Source organism: Toxotes jaculatrix, chromosome 18, assembly GCF_017976425.1.
Source record: "Toxotes jaculatrix isolate fToxJac2 chromosome 18, fToxJac2.pri, whole genome shotgun sequence".
In the NCBI taxonomy this organism is placed as follows: Eukaryota; Metazoa; Chordata; class Actinopteri; family Toxotidae; genus Toxotes; species Toxotes jaculatrix.
In genome coordinates, this window is record NC_054411.1 from 19,758,110 (window position 1) to 19,774,401 (window position 16,292).

At 44.8% G+C, this 16,292-nt stretch overlaps 1 protein-coding gene across 3 annotated transcripts; it reads left to right on the top strand.

Moving 5' to 3' along the window:
• Window positions 1-458: 458 nt before the first annotated feature.
• On the top strand, window positions 459-12,146 carry LOC121198984 (zinc finger protein 646-like). Of its 3 annotated transcripts, none has more exons than XM_041063400.1 (7): window positions 459-656; window positions 3,137-3,405; window positions 3,570-3,816; window positions 6,565-6,654; window positions 8,152-8,376; window positions 8,471-8,653; window positions 10,033-12,146. In XM_041063400.1, the coding sequence occupies exons 1-7, from the start codon at window positions 522-524 to the stop codon at window positions 10,198-10,200; spliced, it is 1,317 nt and encodes a 438-aa protein (XP_040919334.1). In that variant the 5' UTR covers window positions 459-521; the 3' UTR covers window positions 10,201-12,146. The 3 variants fall into 3 exon arrangements, with proteins under 3 accessions (XP_040919334.1, XP_040919335.1, XP_040919336.1); XM_041063401.1 differs by having other exon boundaries at window positions 8,474-8,653; XM_041063402.1 differs by lacking the exon at window positions 6,565-6,654.
• The last annotated feature ends 4,146 nt before the right edge of the window (window positions 12,147-16,292 follow it).

Sequence of the window (16,292 nt, forward strand, 5' to 3'; positions counted from 1 at the left end):
ATTGCAAGTAAAACTCCTGCACTAGAAATGTAAAGTGAAAGTATTCAAGTATTATTAGCAAAATGTACTTTACTCAAAAGTAAAAGTACTAACGATGAACAGAAATGCTCCCCGTGAGAATTTCACTATTATGTTATTAATATTAATGGATGCAATAATGTGTTAGTAGCAGTTGTCTGTTGTATATGCTTGAGGTGAAGCTAATTTTAACTTCTGCATTTATTGATGGGTAATTTCATATATAACAATGCGTCATATCCAATAAGCTCATCACACGTTTTGTATGTAAAATATAATACATCTAGAAAATAATAAGGAGAATAGGCTGGAAAACAACATGGAATGAAAATGCTCTGTCACTCCAGTCCAGCAGGCGGCAGTAACGCCCCGCGTGCTTCGAAATGTCCGCCACCAAAATGCTCATTTCACAGAAGAAATTTTTTTCTTTTCGGAAGAAGACCCCGACAAAGCGGCCCTATTTCTTTTCAGCCAGAAAAAGTCGAAGAATCCGAAAACCGACGATGTACGCCAGAACAAATACCGGCAGCACACACGGAGACTTTCAAGATAGAAACGGAGTAAATTATGTGACATCGACAGAGTCCTTCGCTCACTGCTCTCAATTGTTCTGGAAAAAGGATCCCAACGACTCCGGAGTAAGAAAGCCAGCTGCCACCACCGTTAGCTAGCGAGCCCACCTGACAAATAGCTGTATCAAACGGCTAATGGAGCAACATTGTACTGACTGGGGATTGAGCCAATTATCTCTTTTACACATGGTTGTGAGTTGAGTTTAGCAACACCGGGTGATCTGATGCTGCAAGTTGTGTCACAGAGCAGCTTCGTTCGCTTCCTGCAAACAGAGACATCGTTATGCTGAGCGGTTCATGGCCTAGTTTGGCTCCTAGCTGCCAAGCTAAGTGGCTAGTAATTATGAGCGCCTGCACGCTGTATGTGTTACACCCCGTAGATAGTTTGCTGGAATTGCCATAGTAACTGTGTCGTTACTGGGTTCAGAAAATACGTCAGAGGTTTCGGAAAATGTGCATTAATGTAGCTAAACATTAGCGAGCTAATGCTAACATCAGACAACACTGGCGGCTAAAGCGAGTACGGTTAGCCAACACCAGAGCCCGTGTAAAAACAAGGCAGCGCTGGAAAGCGGCGTTTTTCCTGGTGGGTACAGCCACGTTTGAAATTGCTTGGAAAGCTCAGCTCCGGTAGGGTGAACCGCCAGGGATTTTATTTGAGCGGTGAAGGCAGGAGTGCATGCATGCGGCCTCGGAATATTGTTAGCGAACAGCGCAAAGTAAACACGACCAGGCTGTCCCACAGGAAACGGTAGCGGAAGACGCCCCGCGGAGGACTTTGAAAGACCTCTTTGTGATGCCAGACTGTGCGGTTCATTCATGGTCGCTCTCAGCCGACAGATTATCTGCACGGCGCGCACAGACTCCCACACATTCATTTATATGTTTCAGCGTTTTTCTTTTACACTTGAATGTGGGCGACTTACAGGCTACTTCTGTATTACCTACCCACCCGCTGTGACACATGCAACTCAGACTAGCTTATTTTCTATTACACTGTGTTTACGGGGAACTTAAGCTAACTTCACCGAGATGCGGAATTTAATCTGAACTTCATATAGCGTAGTTGGCATCACTTTCCAGGTGTTACTCACCTGCTGTTTCTCCCTGAGCAGAGTGTATATTCACACAGTGCATCATACAAAATCTTATTTAACATAAGTAATTTTCATTTTATATTTGTGTAACCAATTTGGACACACAGGATAACACCTGGGCAACATTTGTTGTATGCACAGTGTCTCCTGTCTCAGCCATGGAGCCGTGTATCTCCGTTGCTTATATGTATAAAGGTGCTTTCTATGTGTAGTTGTAGTGAAGTGGATTCTTTCTAGAGGGATGTTTTCTTTCCCTTTTTTCGGTAAACAACATATTGTCAGTCAGCTTCTTAAAGCTGTAGTGCCATAACATTTATTTTTACTGTGTCTCTGTAAATTGTGTTTTGCTGTTTCACTGCTCTGATGTCTGAACCACTTAATGGAGCTCAGTGAACTGCAGCTTAGAAGTTTAAATTGATAACACATATGTGGCATAAAGAACATATACAATGCTGATGCAGAAATGCTGCAACTTGTTGATACCGGCAGAACTTTCTGAGCAACTCTTAAATCACACATCCTCACAGAAAATTAGCCGCCTTTTGTTTATAGGCGAACTTAAATGGGAGAGCGTGTTCACCTGCAGACATGTCAGAGCTGGGCAGGGAGAAGCTTGTGTTTGCACACTTGACTCGGGGAGACATGGGATAGAGCTGTGCCCTCGGCCGTTTTGTTGTGTAAACGTTTGTGCTCGTTTCTGGTTTGGTTATTTTCAAATGTAATTTATGTAATCAACGGGGTCCATGTGTTTCACGTGGTTCAAATATGTACTCAGCACCCAGTGAAGGGAGCTGGAGAGACTGGGTGTAGATAGTGTGTTGCATTAGCTTTGAGAGCTACTGGTTAGTATATAGCTTTGAGTCTCGGGCCATGTATGAATCTCACGTATAGCAGTACCATTCAGGTTTGGTCAGCTGTGTTTACATTTCTACAGCTGAAATACACAGTGATAAAATAGAAAGATGACAGGAAGACAGATGGCTCACAGACAGATGATGACAGACCAGATATGCAGCAGCTTTTCTTCAAACCTTTACTAATAATTTTCTCCTGACCTGGTTTTGAATTATGTGGCAGTGTTTGCTTTACAATCAGAGGCAGTGCTAACTAACACTAAGCCAAAGTTTGTGCGCTGAGCTTGATGGAACGATGTTGTTTATGGAACATGTTTTGATGACGTGCTTGGTTGTTTCAGTCGCTTTGAACTCACATCACATTCAACAGATTTGCTTGATGAGAACAAGCATTTCTATAAACTGCCTTCAGTATTGTCACTCAGTGTTCCTTCTCTTTTAGCATCAATCTCTGAGTTGCATACCAAAAAATGTTTGAAATATTTAGTTCTGTATAAAAATTGAGATTATAATCAGTTCTAAAAAGTGCTGGTTGCATCTTTGCCCTGACTTGTTGACATACTCAGCCTTGACGCGTTCCTCTCTTGTCTCGCAGCCGAGTTCGACCATCAGCTGGTGCGATCAGCTCCCTTCGTCCTCAGCAGCCCTCTCCACCTCCAGTCTCTCCTCAGCGTCTCTCTCCTCAGCGTCACTGTCCAGCTCCGGTCTCTCCATGGAGTCCCAAGCACCAGCACCTCCTACAACAGCGTCAGACGACATGGAATCAGACGAGAGGCCGTACGTCTGCGACCTGTGCACCTGTGCCTACAAGCACGCCAGCTCCCTGCTCAACCACAAACTCACCCACAAGACCGGGGACTTCAGGTAGGCACTCAGGACTGTTTTATATAGATGAGTAAGAATCTTCTGCCGTCCATTGTATGTGTGGTTTACAGTTAATGCCAATAAAAATGTCAAAGTGATGTTGAGCAGGATGCAATCCTGTTCCACCTCTAACCTCCACACCTTTTTTAATCTCCAAAACTCAGGTGCGACTTTTGCAGCAAGCCCTACACCAACTACATGTCCCTGCGCAACCACATGCGAATCCACGGTCAGAAGCGCTACATGTGTGACTTGTGCGGGAAGGCCTTCCGCCTGGCCCGGTACCTCCGCAACCACCAGAGGATCCACGACGACGGGCCCAACCGCTTCGACTGTCCCTCCTGCTGCAAGAGCTACAGGACCATGCTGGAGCTGGCCCAGCACCGCTGTACCGCTGCAGCGTCTAACCAGGTGAGTGTGTGTGTGTGTGTGTGTGTGTGAGAGAGAGAAGCCGCTTTGAGAGCAGTGGTTGATGAATGTTGGGCTTCATTAATATTTCTAATGGTCCCAAAATTGAGCGAGTCATTTTTCAGCTGTGAGAGCTTTCATATTTTATTCCTGAAGGAAATGTAACGTTATGTGTGATTGACAGCGTGATCAGATTTATGAGTCCAAGCTTCTAGCAGAGGAGTGTGCAGTGACCTGATCGGCTCTTCCTCTAGGACTTGTCTGACCTGTGCTCCTCTCTTCTTCTACTCATCTGCTATTTATACACTGCCATAGTCTCAGTCTTCCATATTAACATCAGTATGTGCTAAATCAATTATCAAATCACAGCCTGTTAACATCTTACTGTGTGTATAATGTATTTGGTGGAAGATGGCTTATTTCTAAAGGCAGTGAAAATCTTGAAGATCGCCTCACAACCTTTTGGTTTCATTGTTTTGGAGCTATTTTCATTGGCAGATTAATATACAATTAAAAAAAAAAAAATTCACATGGTGGTCTTCACCTGGTGTATATAGCAACAATTACACTATCATCACCTTTGTCCAAACCCCAGTTCCCCAGTTCTTGTCACTGCTAACTCTGCTGTAGGCCTGAGCACGGCGTCCCGGCAGTGTGTCTCACCAGGAGCCAGCCCTCCTGCCAGCAAGGAGCTTCAGCAGGAGGGCATAGTGTCTGCCCCAGTTCTGCCTCCCTTTATGAAATCACGCTGACTATGCCAGCAGGTGTCGCTAGTGCAAAAGAACTGCAGGACCATTGCGATTTCTTTTTTTTTTTTTTAATGCAGTGCCATTTTTAGCCTGAATGCTTCTTAAAGTTGTTACGCCACAAAACAATTGCACTGCTTTTACTTCCATCGGTCTATTACAGCGCGTAATGGCTCATTTAGATCATCAGAAAGGCGTAAAATGACAATGACAGATGTTTCTTGGGAAACTAACAGCATAATCCCACGTGTCCTCCTTGGACTCACGGTGTCCTTACACGGCATTGTGAGTCCAACCCGCCGTCAGTGTCGTTCTCCAGCGCCGCGCTAGAAGACTCTGCTGTCTCACTGAGCGGCACACCATGTGTCTCCAGCAGCGACACGGTAGGAGGTCGGAGGTGGTGCGCGTGTGTCAGCGCGTAGGAGGCAGAAAGCTCGTGCTGTGCAGTGACTTCTTGAGTGCGAGCTGCAGCGTTTTAAACTTTAATGTTCAGGTTTAATATTAGACTGCTCTGATCCTGCAGCTGTCTGCTCTCCTGCTCTGCTGTTGCTGCTTGACACTAGTGCTCAGGTGTGTAACGTCATGTAAGGTCTGACCGACCAAAGACCGTCAATAAAAAACCAGAGGAGGGGACAGAAACTAGGCCCGTTCTTGACTAAGATTCAGCAGAAGCCTGTGTTTGTCCAGTGTCTGATGTAAAGGTTTAGACTTTCAATGATCATTTTCAGCTGGTTTTAATTTAACCTGTAAGTGATTTCACTCATGAGTTCACTTGTAAATGTATTAAGTCAAATTTAGACTGATTTAGTAAAGGAAAATCAGCATTATTTTAAAGATGTTTTTACATTTGACCAAATGTAAATGTTACTAAAACGCCAGCATTAACACCACTGATGTAACACTGTAACAGAGCAGTTACTGTGTGGGCCTGTGTGTGATGGTGTTAGTGTGTATGGGGAAAGTGGCAGTGTGTTAGAAGCTAACACCTTGCCTCAGCCAGTTTGATGAGCCTTTGCTGTGACGGGCATGATGGTCTGAGTGTATGTGTGTGTGTGCAGTGTTTCAGGTGACCCTCACACCTGAGGGAGTGAGGTGGTGTCATTCTAGTGCTGTATGAAATCAGGAATCAATATAAATGCAACTGATTAATGATACATACACACTAAATGTAAATGAAACCCTCCTCATGTGAAGAACAGCTGGAATGTTTAAAAAGCTTTAAAGGACCTGACAAGCTAAATACAGTGTTGTAATGTGAGCTCTAATTAAGATTCTGTTACACTGACCTCATCTAACTCATTTGTTGTCTATTGCAAACCACTTGCTTTAATGTTGCACTGTATACAATCTCCACGTGTTCTTAAAGGGTCAGTTAGTGTCATATTTCTGTAAAGTTAGGGCCTTTACAAGGGAGAGGTACATGTTTATATGTTTATATGTTTATTTTTCTTTTACAACTGAGTATTACTTCGTGATGAATTGGTAAAATTGCTGGTGTACACAGCTTCTTCAGAGAGAGAGAGAAAAAAAAGCTTACCCTTATTGTTTGTTAGTGTTTCTTAAAAATGTAATTGACATTATTTATGTTTCTGTGGGAACGTTGCTGCACAGGTGTGTCACTGTAGGGGGAAACACTCGGGCGTGACTGTTGATATGCATGTATGGGGGGAAAAAAGTGTTTTTTATGATTTGCTTTGATGAAATGTGTGCATGTAACGTAACGGAGCCCATGTTTCTTGACCCTCTGTCCTCTCTCCAGCTACAGTTTGTAAGCAGCCTGTTTGGGAGACCTTCCTGCTGCCCTCCTGTAATGAGAGCGGGCTGTGGAGTTTAGGGCTAGGATCAGGGTGTTAGGCTAAGTTCAGGCAAAGGGTCAGGGCTCAGATATCAGTGAATGGATACAATTCAGTTGATTGTCCTCACAAGTGTAGTAATCCAATTATATGTGTGTGTGTGTGTGTGTGTGTGTTTGTGTGTGTGTGCGTGCGTGGGGTTGGTTCATAAGAACCGGTTCAACTGCCCGTCCTGCTTTAAGAGCTACCGAACCATGCTGGACCTGGCCCAGCACCGCTGCAGCGCCGCGGCCAAACACCAGGTTGGTGTGAGCATGAGTGAGCGTGTGTGTGCGTCTGTGTCTGTGTGTGTGTGTGTGTGTGTGTGTGTGTCGGCTGTGAGGCAGAGTCAGCAGATTGGGGAGTTTAGCTGTGAGGAAGGGGCCAAACGTGTGCCGGGGGTTTTTAAGATGTGACGGTCGGGGCCATGAAACTCCCCCTCGAGCGTTAGCTGCTGACTGATCCTGTCATCCTGAAACATTCGTCAGACGCTTTCCTCTGGCGCTGTCACCTGTCTACAGTGGCAGATGCAGATGATGGTTGACGGCTGTCAGAGCACGTGTCTGACCATTACATCTAAAACCCCGTGCACCTCTACTACTACTACTGCTACTGCTAATATGTTTGAAACCGCCGTGGGTTCATCCACCTCTGACCTCTAAGCCCAGCTTTAAAACGGGTGTCCACAGTTCACCAGTGGGTTTTGGTCACATCCATTTTGTTAAAACTTTTGGAAGTGAAAATGAAGGAAAACATTAAAGGACAAGTCTGTCTTTGTGTCTCTTCTGGACGTAGACAGATCTCTTACTAATACAAGTCCACTGTATATGAGCATCCCATAGTTAATACGAGGCTTCAGCTGTCTGAAGACGAAGTGGTTAATTTCCTGTCCTCCTACATGTTACCCAAAATGTCTTTTTGATAGTTGAATGTTTTGTAGAAGTACTTCCTACTTCACACTTGACTTTGTGTGTGTAAAATGCAGTTGACGATAACTAGACCGGTACATCCACGTTCTGTTTTCACTTCCAAGTCAGTGCTCTGTATCAGTGTTGACGTTGGATTGGTTTCAGACGGCTGTCATTTCACTGTAGGACATCTGGTCTGTAGGACGTAAACATCCCCGATGTGAATGATGGTCTGAACTGTGAAGATAAGACCTAAGCTGAGGCGAAGCTAAAGCTACAGAAGGTTACGTTTAACATTGTTAGTATATGTTTCAGGGTTAGAGGACAGGCTGACAGGGCAAACATCTTCTGTGGTTGTCATGGTAACAGAAGATAGATGTAGGTTTGTGTTAGCGTCGGAGGCCGACGTTCTGTACAGCTCAGAGCAGATTTTTAGATTTGGTCATTTGGTAAATATTTGTGAGTGGATTTGTGTGTGCATGTGTGTACAACTCGATCACTCCATCCCCCCCCCCCTCATGTTAACAGGTTTACAGACAGTTGAGGTTCTGAGAGGCCGGGAGTCTGTGAGGCAGAACTGCTCCGGACGTTGACACTAAACTGTGCAAGAAGCCTGTGAAGAGTCTGATTTGTTGTGGAGAAAAACAACAGTTCATCACATTCATCTGTCACCTCTCTTCTGCTTTATTTATTTATTTATTTATTTATTTAATTTCTCTCTCGTCTCAAAATCTATGTGCATTTCTGGCATGTTTGTGGCATAAACTGTGTATAGACTGAAGACTGAAAGGATTTTAAAACATCACTCCTCCTCCTGTCTCTCTCTCTCTTTCCGCACCTCCTCCCATCCAGTCTGGCGGCCGTCGTTCCAATTTCTCCTCCGCGCCTCGCCGTCAGCAGCAACAACAGCAACAGCAACAACAACAGCAGCAGCAGCAGCAGCAGAACAGCGCTAACTCCATGATGCAACCGCAGCATGGAGGACACGGCCAGCAGGAACCTCTGCCCTCTCACTGCGTGTCACCGATGTCTCAGGGAGGACAGGGCAGCAGCCAGTCTGTGCCTGACCCCCACCAGGTAGGCAGGAGGACCTGGTTCACAGAGGCAGGACAAAGTGTTGTGTTTTGTGTTTTGTTGTGGGTATGAGAGGGCACGTCTCTGTGTGTTCCAGCAGGGCCGTCCCAGCTCAGTGTCCTCCCAGAGCAGCCAGCAGAGCATGAGGAGCTCGTCCTCCAACAAACACGTCTCCTCCTCCAGCGCCACCCCATCCTCCTCCTACTCCCTGCTCCAGCCCCTGGTGCCTGAGGTAAAGGAGATGAGCTCGGGATACACTAGGCTGAGCGCCAACCCCATGGTAGGAGAGAGAACCGCCACACACCCGCCATCCTCTGTCCGCTGGCTAGCTGCCTTCTCCCCGTCTGCCTACTAACATCAGGAGAGAGGGACTAATGTCTTAATGCGTCATGTGTCCACCGGGACTCTCGGCTCACAGCCCCACCTTTCCTCTGGACTGTGGTTGGAAAAGAGCCACAGATAACTGTGCTGTTATCTGCAGAGAGGCCCGGTGGACACAGTCTCAGTCCTCTTCTTAAATCTTTTGGGTTTTAGTCTGCTGTTTTCATTTAAAAGCTTCTTGGGACAGTGAGTGAAAAATGTTTAACGATATATATATACGACCTCAGGGTTTGATCCAGATCAAACTGTTCAGGAAAATTACCTTAAAAAAAACTGTCCCTTCTGTGTGAAATAGTGAGTAGATTGTGAGTGATGAGTCTGTCTGTGCAGAGACAGTTTAGTGTGTCCCCTGACTGTGTCCATCATTTACCAGCCTCATACACTGTAGCTAGACAGTAGTCAAGTACTGGACGTCAGCTAATGCTAGATGATTATAGACGCTTTGGTCCTGTCCGTCTGATTGAAACCATGAAAGCAGGAGAATCATCATCATCATCCTGCTCAACTCAGGGCAAAAAAGACAGAGTGACCATAGCAACCGTCCAACAACATAGAATAAACTCACTCGGATCTCAGCCCTCTGTGAAATGCTGCTGTGTGGAGCCTGGCTGTGATAAAGGAGCAGCAGCCATCACATCACAAGGGTAGTCTGAGGATAAAGATTGGAATTCTCACTGTGCCCCAAAAAGAAAAAAAAGCGGCAGACTAAAAATGAGTGGATAAGGTCATTCCTTCTCCTGGGCTCTAAACTGTTGATCCACTCTGGCGGTAGGAAGCTCTCTAACACTACTAACTGGGGGCTGTGCTGTTAACTTCACACTTTCATACTAATCATTCACTCGGCTTGTGTTGCACATCTCTGTGTTGTGGTCGGGGCTGCACGCGACTCATGTCTCATTTTACGCTTTGTCGTTCACGACGTCTTCTGTGGTGAAACAGTCGAGACGCATCGGGTCTGATTTAATCGTGTTCCTCACATTTTTTGGCGTCACTTCACCTTCAGATTTTTTTTTAAAAGCTGTCCAGCATTTAAAAAGATCCTCTTGGTCCTGAGTGGACGTGCAGACCCCACTGTCTGTTCCCACAGACGGAGGAGGATTTGAATGCCCATCCTTTTTCAGTTTTCAGATCTCATCTGTTCCTCATCCATCATGAGTTTCACCAGGACGTTCATCAAAGCATCAGTTGGTGTTATCTAATCTGAAAAAAAATCACTCCACTGACTCTTTCTTTCTGTCTCTCTCCGTCTTCTGCCCCTTTCCCCACCTCCTCCTACAGCCGAAGCACCAGGACACTTTCTCTCTGGCCCCCCAGCGGCCCCTCACCACCATCAACCCCATTGGCCACTCCCTTCATCCGAACGGAGCGCCCACGCTCAAGCCTTCCCCCGTGCCACGCACCATCCAGGCCATGCCCTGGGAGCAGCGCTCTCTCTACAATCAATGAGACGCCCCCAGGAATCAATCACCCACCCCCCCTCCCCGCACCACCTCCCCTTCTCCTTCACGTGGCATCCACCACCACCTCTACATACCCTCCCTCCTCCTCCTCCTCCTCCCTACCCATTTCGGATCCAGCATCAAGGATGGAGGACTTCAGAGGCCCCTCCACCACCTCACCCCTCCTTTGGAACGTTGTGTTTGGGATCAGGGAAGGGCACTATTGAGAACTAGTTGAGATTGAGTAGTTAGGTTTAAAAAAAAAAAAAAATGTGTTGCCTTGACCCTCATGTATGATCTATGCCATGTACTGGATATAAGTTAAAATGTCCCCTAATCTGTCCTCTCACTAAGAATTTATCTCCCCCATCCTTCTCTCCCACTCTAGTTATGAAAATATCTATCCTTCCCATTATGAATAGTGTCTCTCCTCCCCCCCCCCCCCCTTTATCCTTATGTTAAATGAAACAAAAGGCTATTTTTTATCAAGAGTGTGTCACAGAACCCCCCACTCCCCCGAAGTTGTCCAAGTAAATGTGACAGAAATTCTCCCCTCAGTTTGATATGTTTCTGAACATACAACCCAACTTTGTTTTTGTTCAACGAGGCTTCTGGAAAGTAAAGGGAAAGGGGAAACATGAACTCGTTTTTTTTTGTTTTGTTTTGTTTTGTTTGTTTGTTTTTTTTACGTACCCCTTCAACATGCTCCAGAATGAACATTGTGTATATTGTGCGTTAGAAGGTGTCATGACTATTTCAGAGAGTCGTTTCCGTTCTATTTGACGTTACAGCACCCACACCTCTCATCTCTGAGCACCAACAGCAAGGACCACGGCAGAAAGGACTAGGCCGCCCGTCTTCCCTCGAAAACGTTTGGAACTCGTGCACGCCGGCCCGGCTTCTCCGTGCCGTGCAGACTGAAGCCCTGCTGTTGAGAAGGACCTCTTCCTCGGCGACTCAGCCACAGCCACGGAGAAAGGACGGCCTGGTGCGGTTCCCTTCTTTTAACACACACACACACAACTGAAAGCTCACTGTTCCTAAACTTGCGTCTGACTGGTGGCATGTTGTTACTGTAGTTTTAATAATAATAATCGGTTGGCTGGGAATCAAACCTAGAAGATAAAGAGAACACGTCTCCATCCCGTTCGTTTCAGATCGACCGTTTAACACATCTGTTCCTTTCACTTTAAAGCACTTTAAGACGAGTGCTGTATAATTATTACTATTACTGTCTCTGCCCCCCCCACCCCGCCCTCTGTCTAGAGCTGTGTCAGCTGTGAAGATGTAACGTTGCCTTACATCAACCCCTCATCACAACTCACTCACATGGTCACCGGTGGCCAAGCAGCAGAACTGGCCCTGGTTTGTTCCCGTAGTAACATGGTTGTATCTGGTATCTACAGTGGCCAAAAAAAAAAAGAAAAAATCTGCAGTTCTGGGCCCCTGCTCAAAGGCCCCCACCCGACCTCCCTCCACGCTCCAAACACCCCCCCCCCCCCCCCCCCACCACCACCCTTTCAGCTCCTACACACCCTCCAGTGTTGCTTTTCTTGTAGAAAACGTCACGCCTGCATTCTCACCACTCCCAGGACGGATTCAGTTAACACCTACCTGCAGGGTGTTTCAATAAGCAGCCAATCACAGTTGGCCTGATAAGTCCAAATACACACACAACCACACACACACACACACACAAAAGACAAAAGTGTTTTGTAAACAAGTCAGTTTGAGTAACAGTTTAATCATGGATCCAGTAGGTAGTTACGTTAGGTTATCTTGCTAACATGGTGCTCATTGAAATACCCACAATTCTACTGACATTGTATTTTCTCTTTTAAAAGTTGTTTCTATTTTTATTCATGACATGTTTTCATTGTTGCTTTCTCTCTCCTTGTAAAGTGTCTTTGAGTATTTAGAAAAGTGCTATACAAATAAAATGTTTTATCATTATCACCATCAGTGCTGCTTCTCCTCAGCCTGCAGTCCAGTTAGAGCTGCAACTGATGATTCTTCTTGATCCTTTATTCTTATTTATTGTTCTGGATTTATTGTTAAAAAGTTAAACTGTTTTTTTTTTTTTGTGTGTGAAAAACCCCAAAATATTCAGCTTTATATCCTGATTTTAAAAATAAAATAAAATAAATAAAGACACCAGCCCTCACGTGTTAGAAGCTGGGATCAAGTTAGGAACCAATCATCAAATAAGTTGCAGAGTTATTTTCTGTCAATCGATTAACTGACTAATCGTTGCAGCTCTGATTACAATACAGAAGTAACTTTAAAATGATGCTGAGTTGATGTCCTAGTACCTGTCAGTGCTCATGCTTTTTAATATTTTTACATGAAAACCCTTGAAACGCACACACACACCCTGAAAAGGTGTGTGTGTGTGTGTGTGTGGATATTTCACAACATTAAGTTTGAATATGTAGAGTTAAGTGACAACACAGCAGACTTCAGCTACTGATGAAGATTTGTGTGACGGGTCAAAAGCTCCAGAACAAGCAGGTAAGTGGAGCTTGAGTGATGAACACATTGTTTTATTTCCAGTGGGATTTAATGTTCATTTCCCAGCACTGAAGAATTTTACATTCATCGGACACGACACATCACTGTTCCTCAAAAGGTTCCCCTCATGCACAGGTGACTGTATACACCTGAGCAGTGATGACACCTGTGAGGACACTGTCCAATCATTCAGTTACACTCTATATGTAAATGTCACATTAACATTACACAGAATGCAGAGCTGTAGCCACAATATTAGAAATACTGAGCTGAATGTTCTGACCCGTCCGATCCTTAACCCCCCCCCCCCCGATTGGGAGACAGTGTCCTACACTACTGGTCACAAGTTTTCCAATAAGTTTTCCTCTATTTGTCCTGCTGTTATTTAAATCTATGCAATTCAGTGTCTCAGTGTTTATTCAGTTATACACAATTTGACATTGTGAAAAAAAAAGGAATCATTGAACTAAATCTATGTTTGACTCATCCATAAACTCCTGATTCTTTCTACTATTAAAAAAGAACATTGTTCAGAAAGTTTGAGCAAAACTTGTACAAATTCACACAAATGGTGTTACACTTGTAGTTTGCTTTGCTTTCACCTTCTGTCCAGTTCATCCCCAAACCAGCTCCATGTGGTTCAGGTCTGCAGACTGTGCTGGTCTTCATCATGTGAAGCCTCCGTCTGGTTCTGTTCTTCTTAAGTTTTGGGTCATTATCTTGCTGTAGGATGAAGCTCTGACCAACCAGTCTGTCTCCCTCTGTTACTGCCTTTCTCTCCTCTGATAGAAACATACAGTCCTACTTCCTGCAGCACAGTACTGTTCTGATAAAGCATCAGAGGCTGTAGTAACACAGTTTGAGTTTGTAAGTCATCAATAGAAGAACTTTACATAGATTCATATATTGATTTGTTGTTGTTTTTTGGTGACCTAAACTTTGTAAAATTAATGTATTTAATCTCTGACAGTTTACAGTTTACTTGTGTTCAGAGTTCTTCGCTGCTTGGACTTGAATAAAAACCAGAAAAATGGGGGCTGGTCTAAACCTTTTGAGCAGTAGTGTGCATGATGCATCACACAGAGCTGGATTACCAGCAGAGTAAATCAGACAGCTCTACTGGCCGGCGGGCAGACCTCCAGGGGTCCCTGAAAGCCTCAGACCTGCAGTGTGTCAGTTAGCTGTAAACAGTTTGATGGTGAAATATATAAATGATATGAATGTGCAACATTAAAGTACAACATCAGCTGAGCGTGATCCACAATCCTGGGGCAGAATCCAGTTTGAAGACCTTTATTATTTGAGCTCACATGGTTCATCTTCCTGACTGAGTGTGTTCTACATCAGGTTACCAAACAGAAACCACGGCTCGGGTCATACTGTTCCAGCGTGGGGTGCTGGTCCGTGTGTGGGTTCTGTGGGTGTGTAATGATGATGACGTGTGAACTGGTAAAGAGCCCCCCCACCCCCGCAACAACTCTTTTGCCCCTGGGCCCTTAACAAGTTTAAGCCTGGTTGTCAGAGGGAGGAATCCTCCACAGTCTGTCCCATGATGTGCTGCTGGTCTCTGACTGAACTGATGACAGTTCTCATACAAATATACATGTAAATAATCGAAATAAAACAATAAAACACTGAATGGTATTAAGTGTATGGAAACTTTTAAAACCCAGACTCGTGTGATTGTGTTTGGATGTTTACAGAACAGTTTATTCTTATTCTTAATAAATGTCACGTGGTTTCGTTTCCCGTGTGGCACCCTAAAGTCAGCAGGTGAGCTCCTTTTAATCCCACTGTCATCAGTTCGCTGCGTTTCCTCAAACCGTGTGCACGCGTCGGGAGCGCGCATCATAATTCAACTTTTAGCCAAAGAAATGAATGAACCGACCCGCGCGCTCTTATCGGCCCGATTAAAGACGGCGAGGTGATTCGCCGCGCGAGACCCCGGCGCGGTTCACGGGGAATTAATATCCGCTAACCGGAGGTCGGAGCGTTGGTTCCGTGTCGACGCTGGTTACCGATAAAAAATCGTTTGGCTTTTCGATGGTCAGGCTCGTCAGGCTGTCGGATGAGGGCCTCGGTGGATCCGGCCCCGGAGTTAGAGCGGCTTAAATAAACAAAACAAAAACCTGACCGTAAATCTGCGGGTGCTCTCTGAGGGCTAATAAAGTGCACGGTGAGCACGTTAATTAGTAACAGCTGTGTCAACGGACATGTCAACCGGAAATGTTATTTTTGTTAAACCGAGTTTAGGCCGCGAATCGCTTCTCAGCAGAGCCCATGAATTAAATCGGTGGATTGTTATTGATGAAAATATATTTTTTTTTGTTTTTTTGTCTTATTTATTTTGATAGCATAATAATAAGGAGAGAGATGACAACTGACCGTTTATAAAAAAAAAGTCTGTCATAAGAGTTTTATGAGTTAAGAGATAAATCGAAATTATTTCTCAAGACATTTGCTTTAAACAAAAAGTTTAGATTTAGTTAGGACGTTATTATCGTGTTTCTCTGCCCGGGTGTTTCAGACAGCGGCGCCACAGCAGGCCTCACCCGGCTCAAGGCCCCGGCTTCTCCTCCCCGTACTGTGCCACAGGCCCGGGTGCAGTGGTCTGTCCCGGCCGCTTGGTGGCGGTAGTGGCTCAGACAGCAGAAGAGAAGGAGCGCTGAGCTCAGGTTACTGTGGGCTGCTGAAAAGTAAGATTTAAACTATAAATTAACTCATATTAATAAACTATAAGAACCTTTAGAAACTATTACACGTTGTTAAAGGTCCAGTTAATTTGTCTGAGTAAGTGAAAGGACAGATGCGGAGTTATTGCTCATTGTTTCTTTAGGAAAACAGTGTTTCAGGTTTGCTCCTCTTCCATTCAAACTTGTTCCTCCCCAGAATGTTTGCTCCTCTTTTTCCTCTTCATTCTTTCTTACAATTCGTCTGTTAAACGCTGTTCTTCATCCATCCTATGGAAACCTAACGTTGTCAAACATTTTCTAGAGAACTCCAGGAAGGAGAAAACACACATTTCATTTCTGCAAACAAGACTGTTTTTTGTTTGTTTATTAATGAAATTATTCTCAGTATGTTGTTGTCAGTTAGAAACCGGTCCTGTTTGACTTCGAGCTTTAAATTTAAAGGGTCATTTCAATCAAACAAAAATAAAGTTAGAGTCCAGATTTTTTTCCTGTCTTGGTGCAGTTTGTTGTGTGTTTTCTCCTCACAGAGCTCAGCTCCTTCCTCCGCCCCGCGCTCCATTTTGTGTTGAGCTCTGTGAGAGCAGCCGTCCTCTCGGTGTCCGCCACGTGAGGGATGTTGGACCGTACTATTTTTGATGGAGCTCGCGCTCGGTGAGTCCGATTCACAAACAGTTAAACTGCCTGCAATGCTTTTTTTTTTTTTTTTTTTTTTTTAATTCGTTCATCCAATCCTAACCGACCGTGATGAAAACATGAGGCTTTTCCCCTCTATTTTCTTTTTTTTTCTTTCTTTTTTTTTTTCCATCCAGGCTGCGCGAGGGACTCCAGATCTTCGCTGCATGAGCTGGATTCAAAATGTGGAAACGAACATGAGAAACGGAGCCAGGGAGAGAAA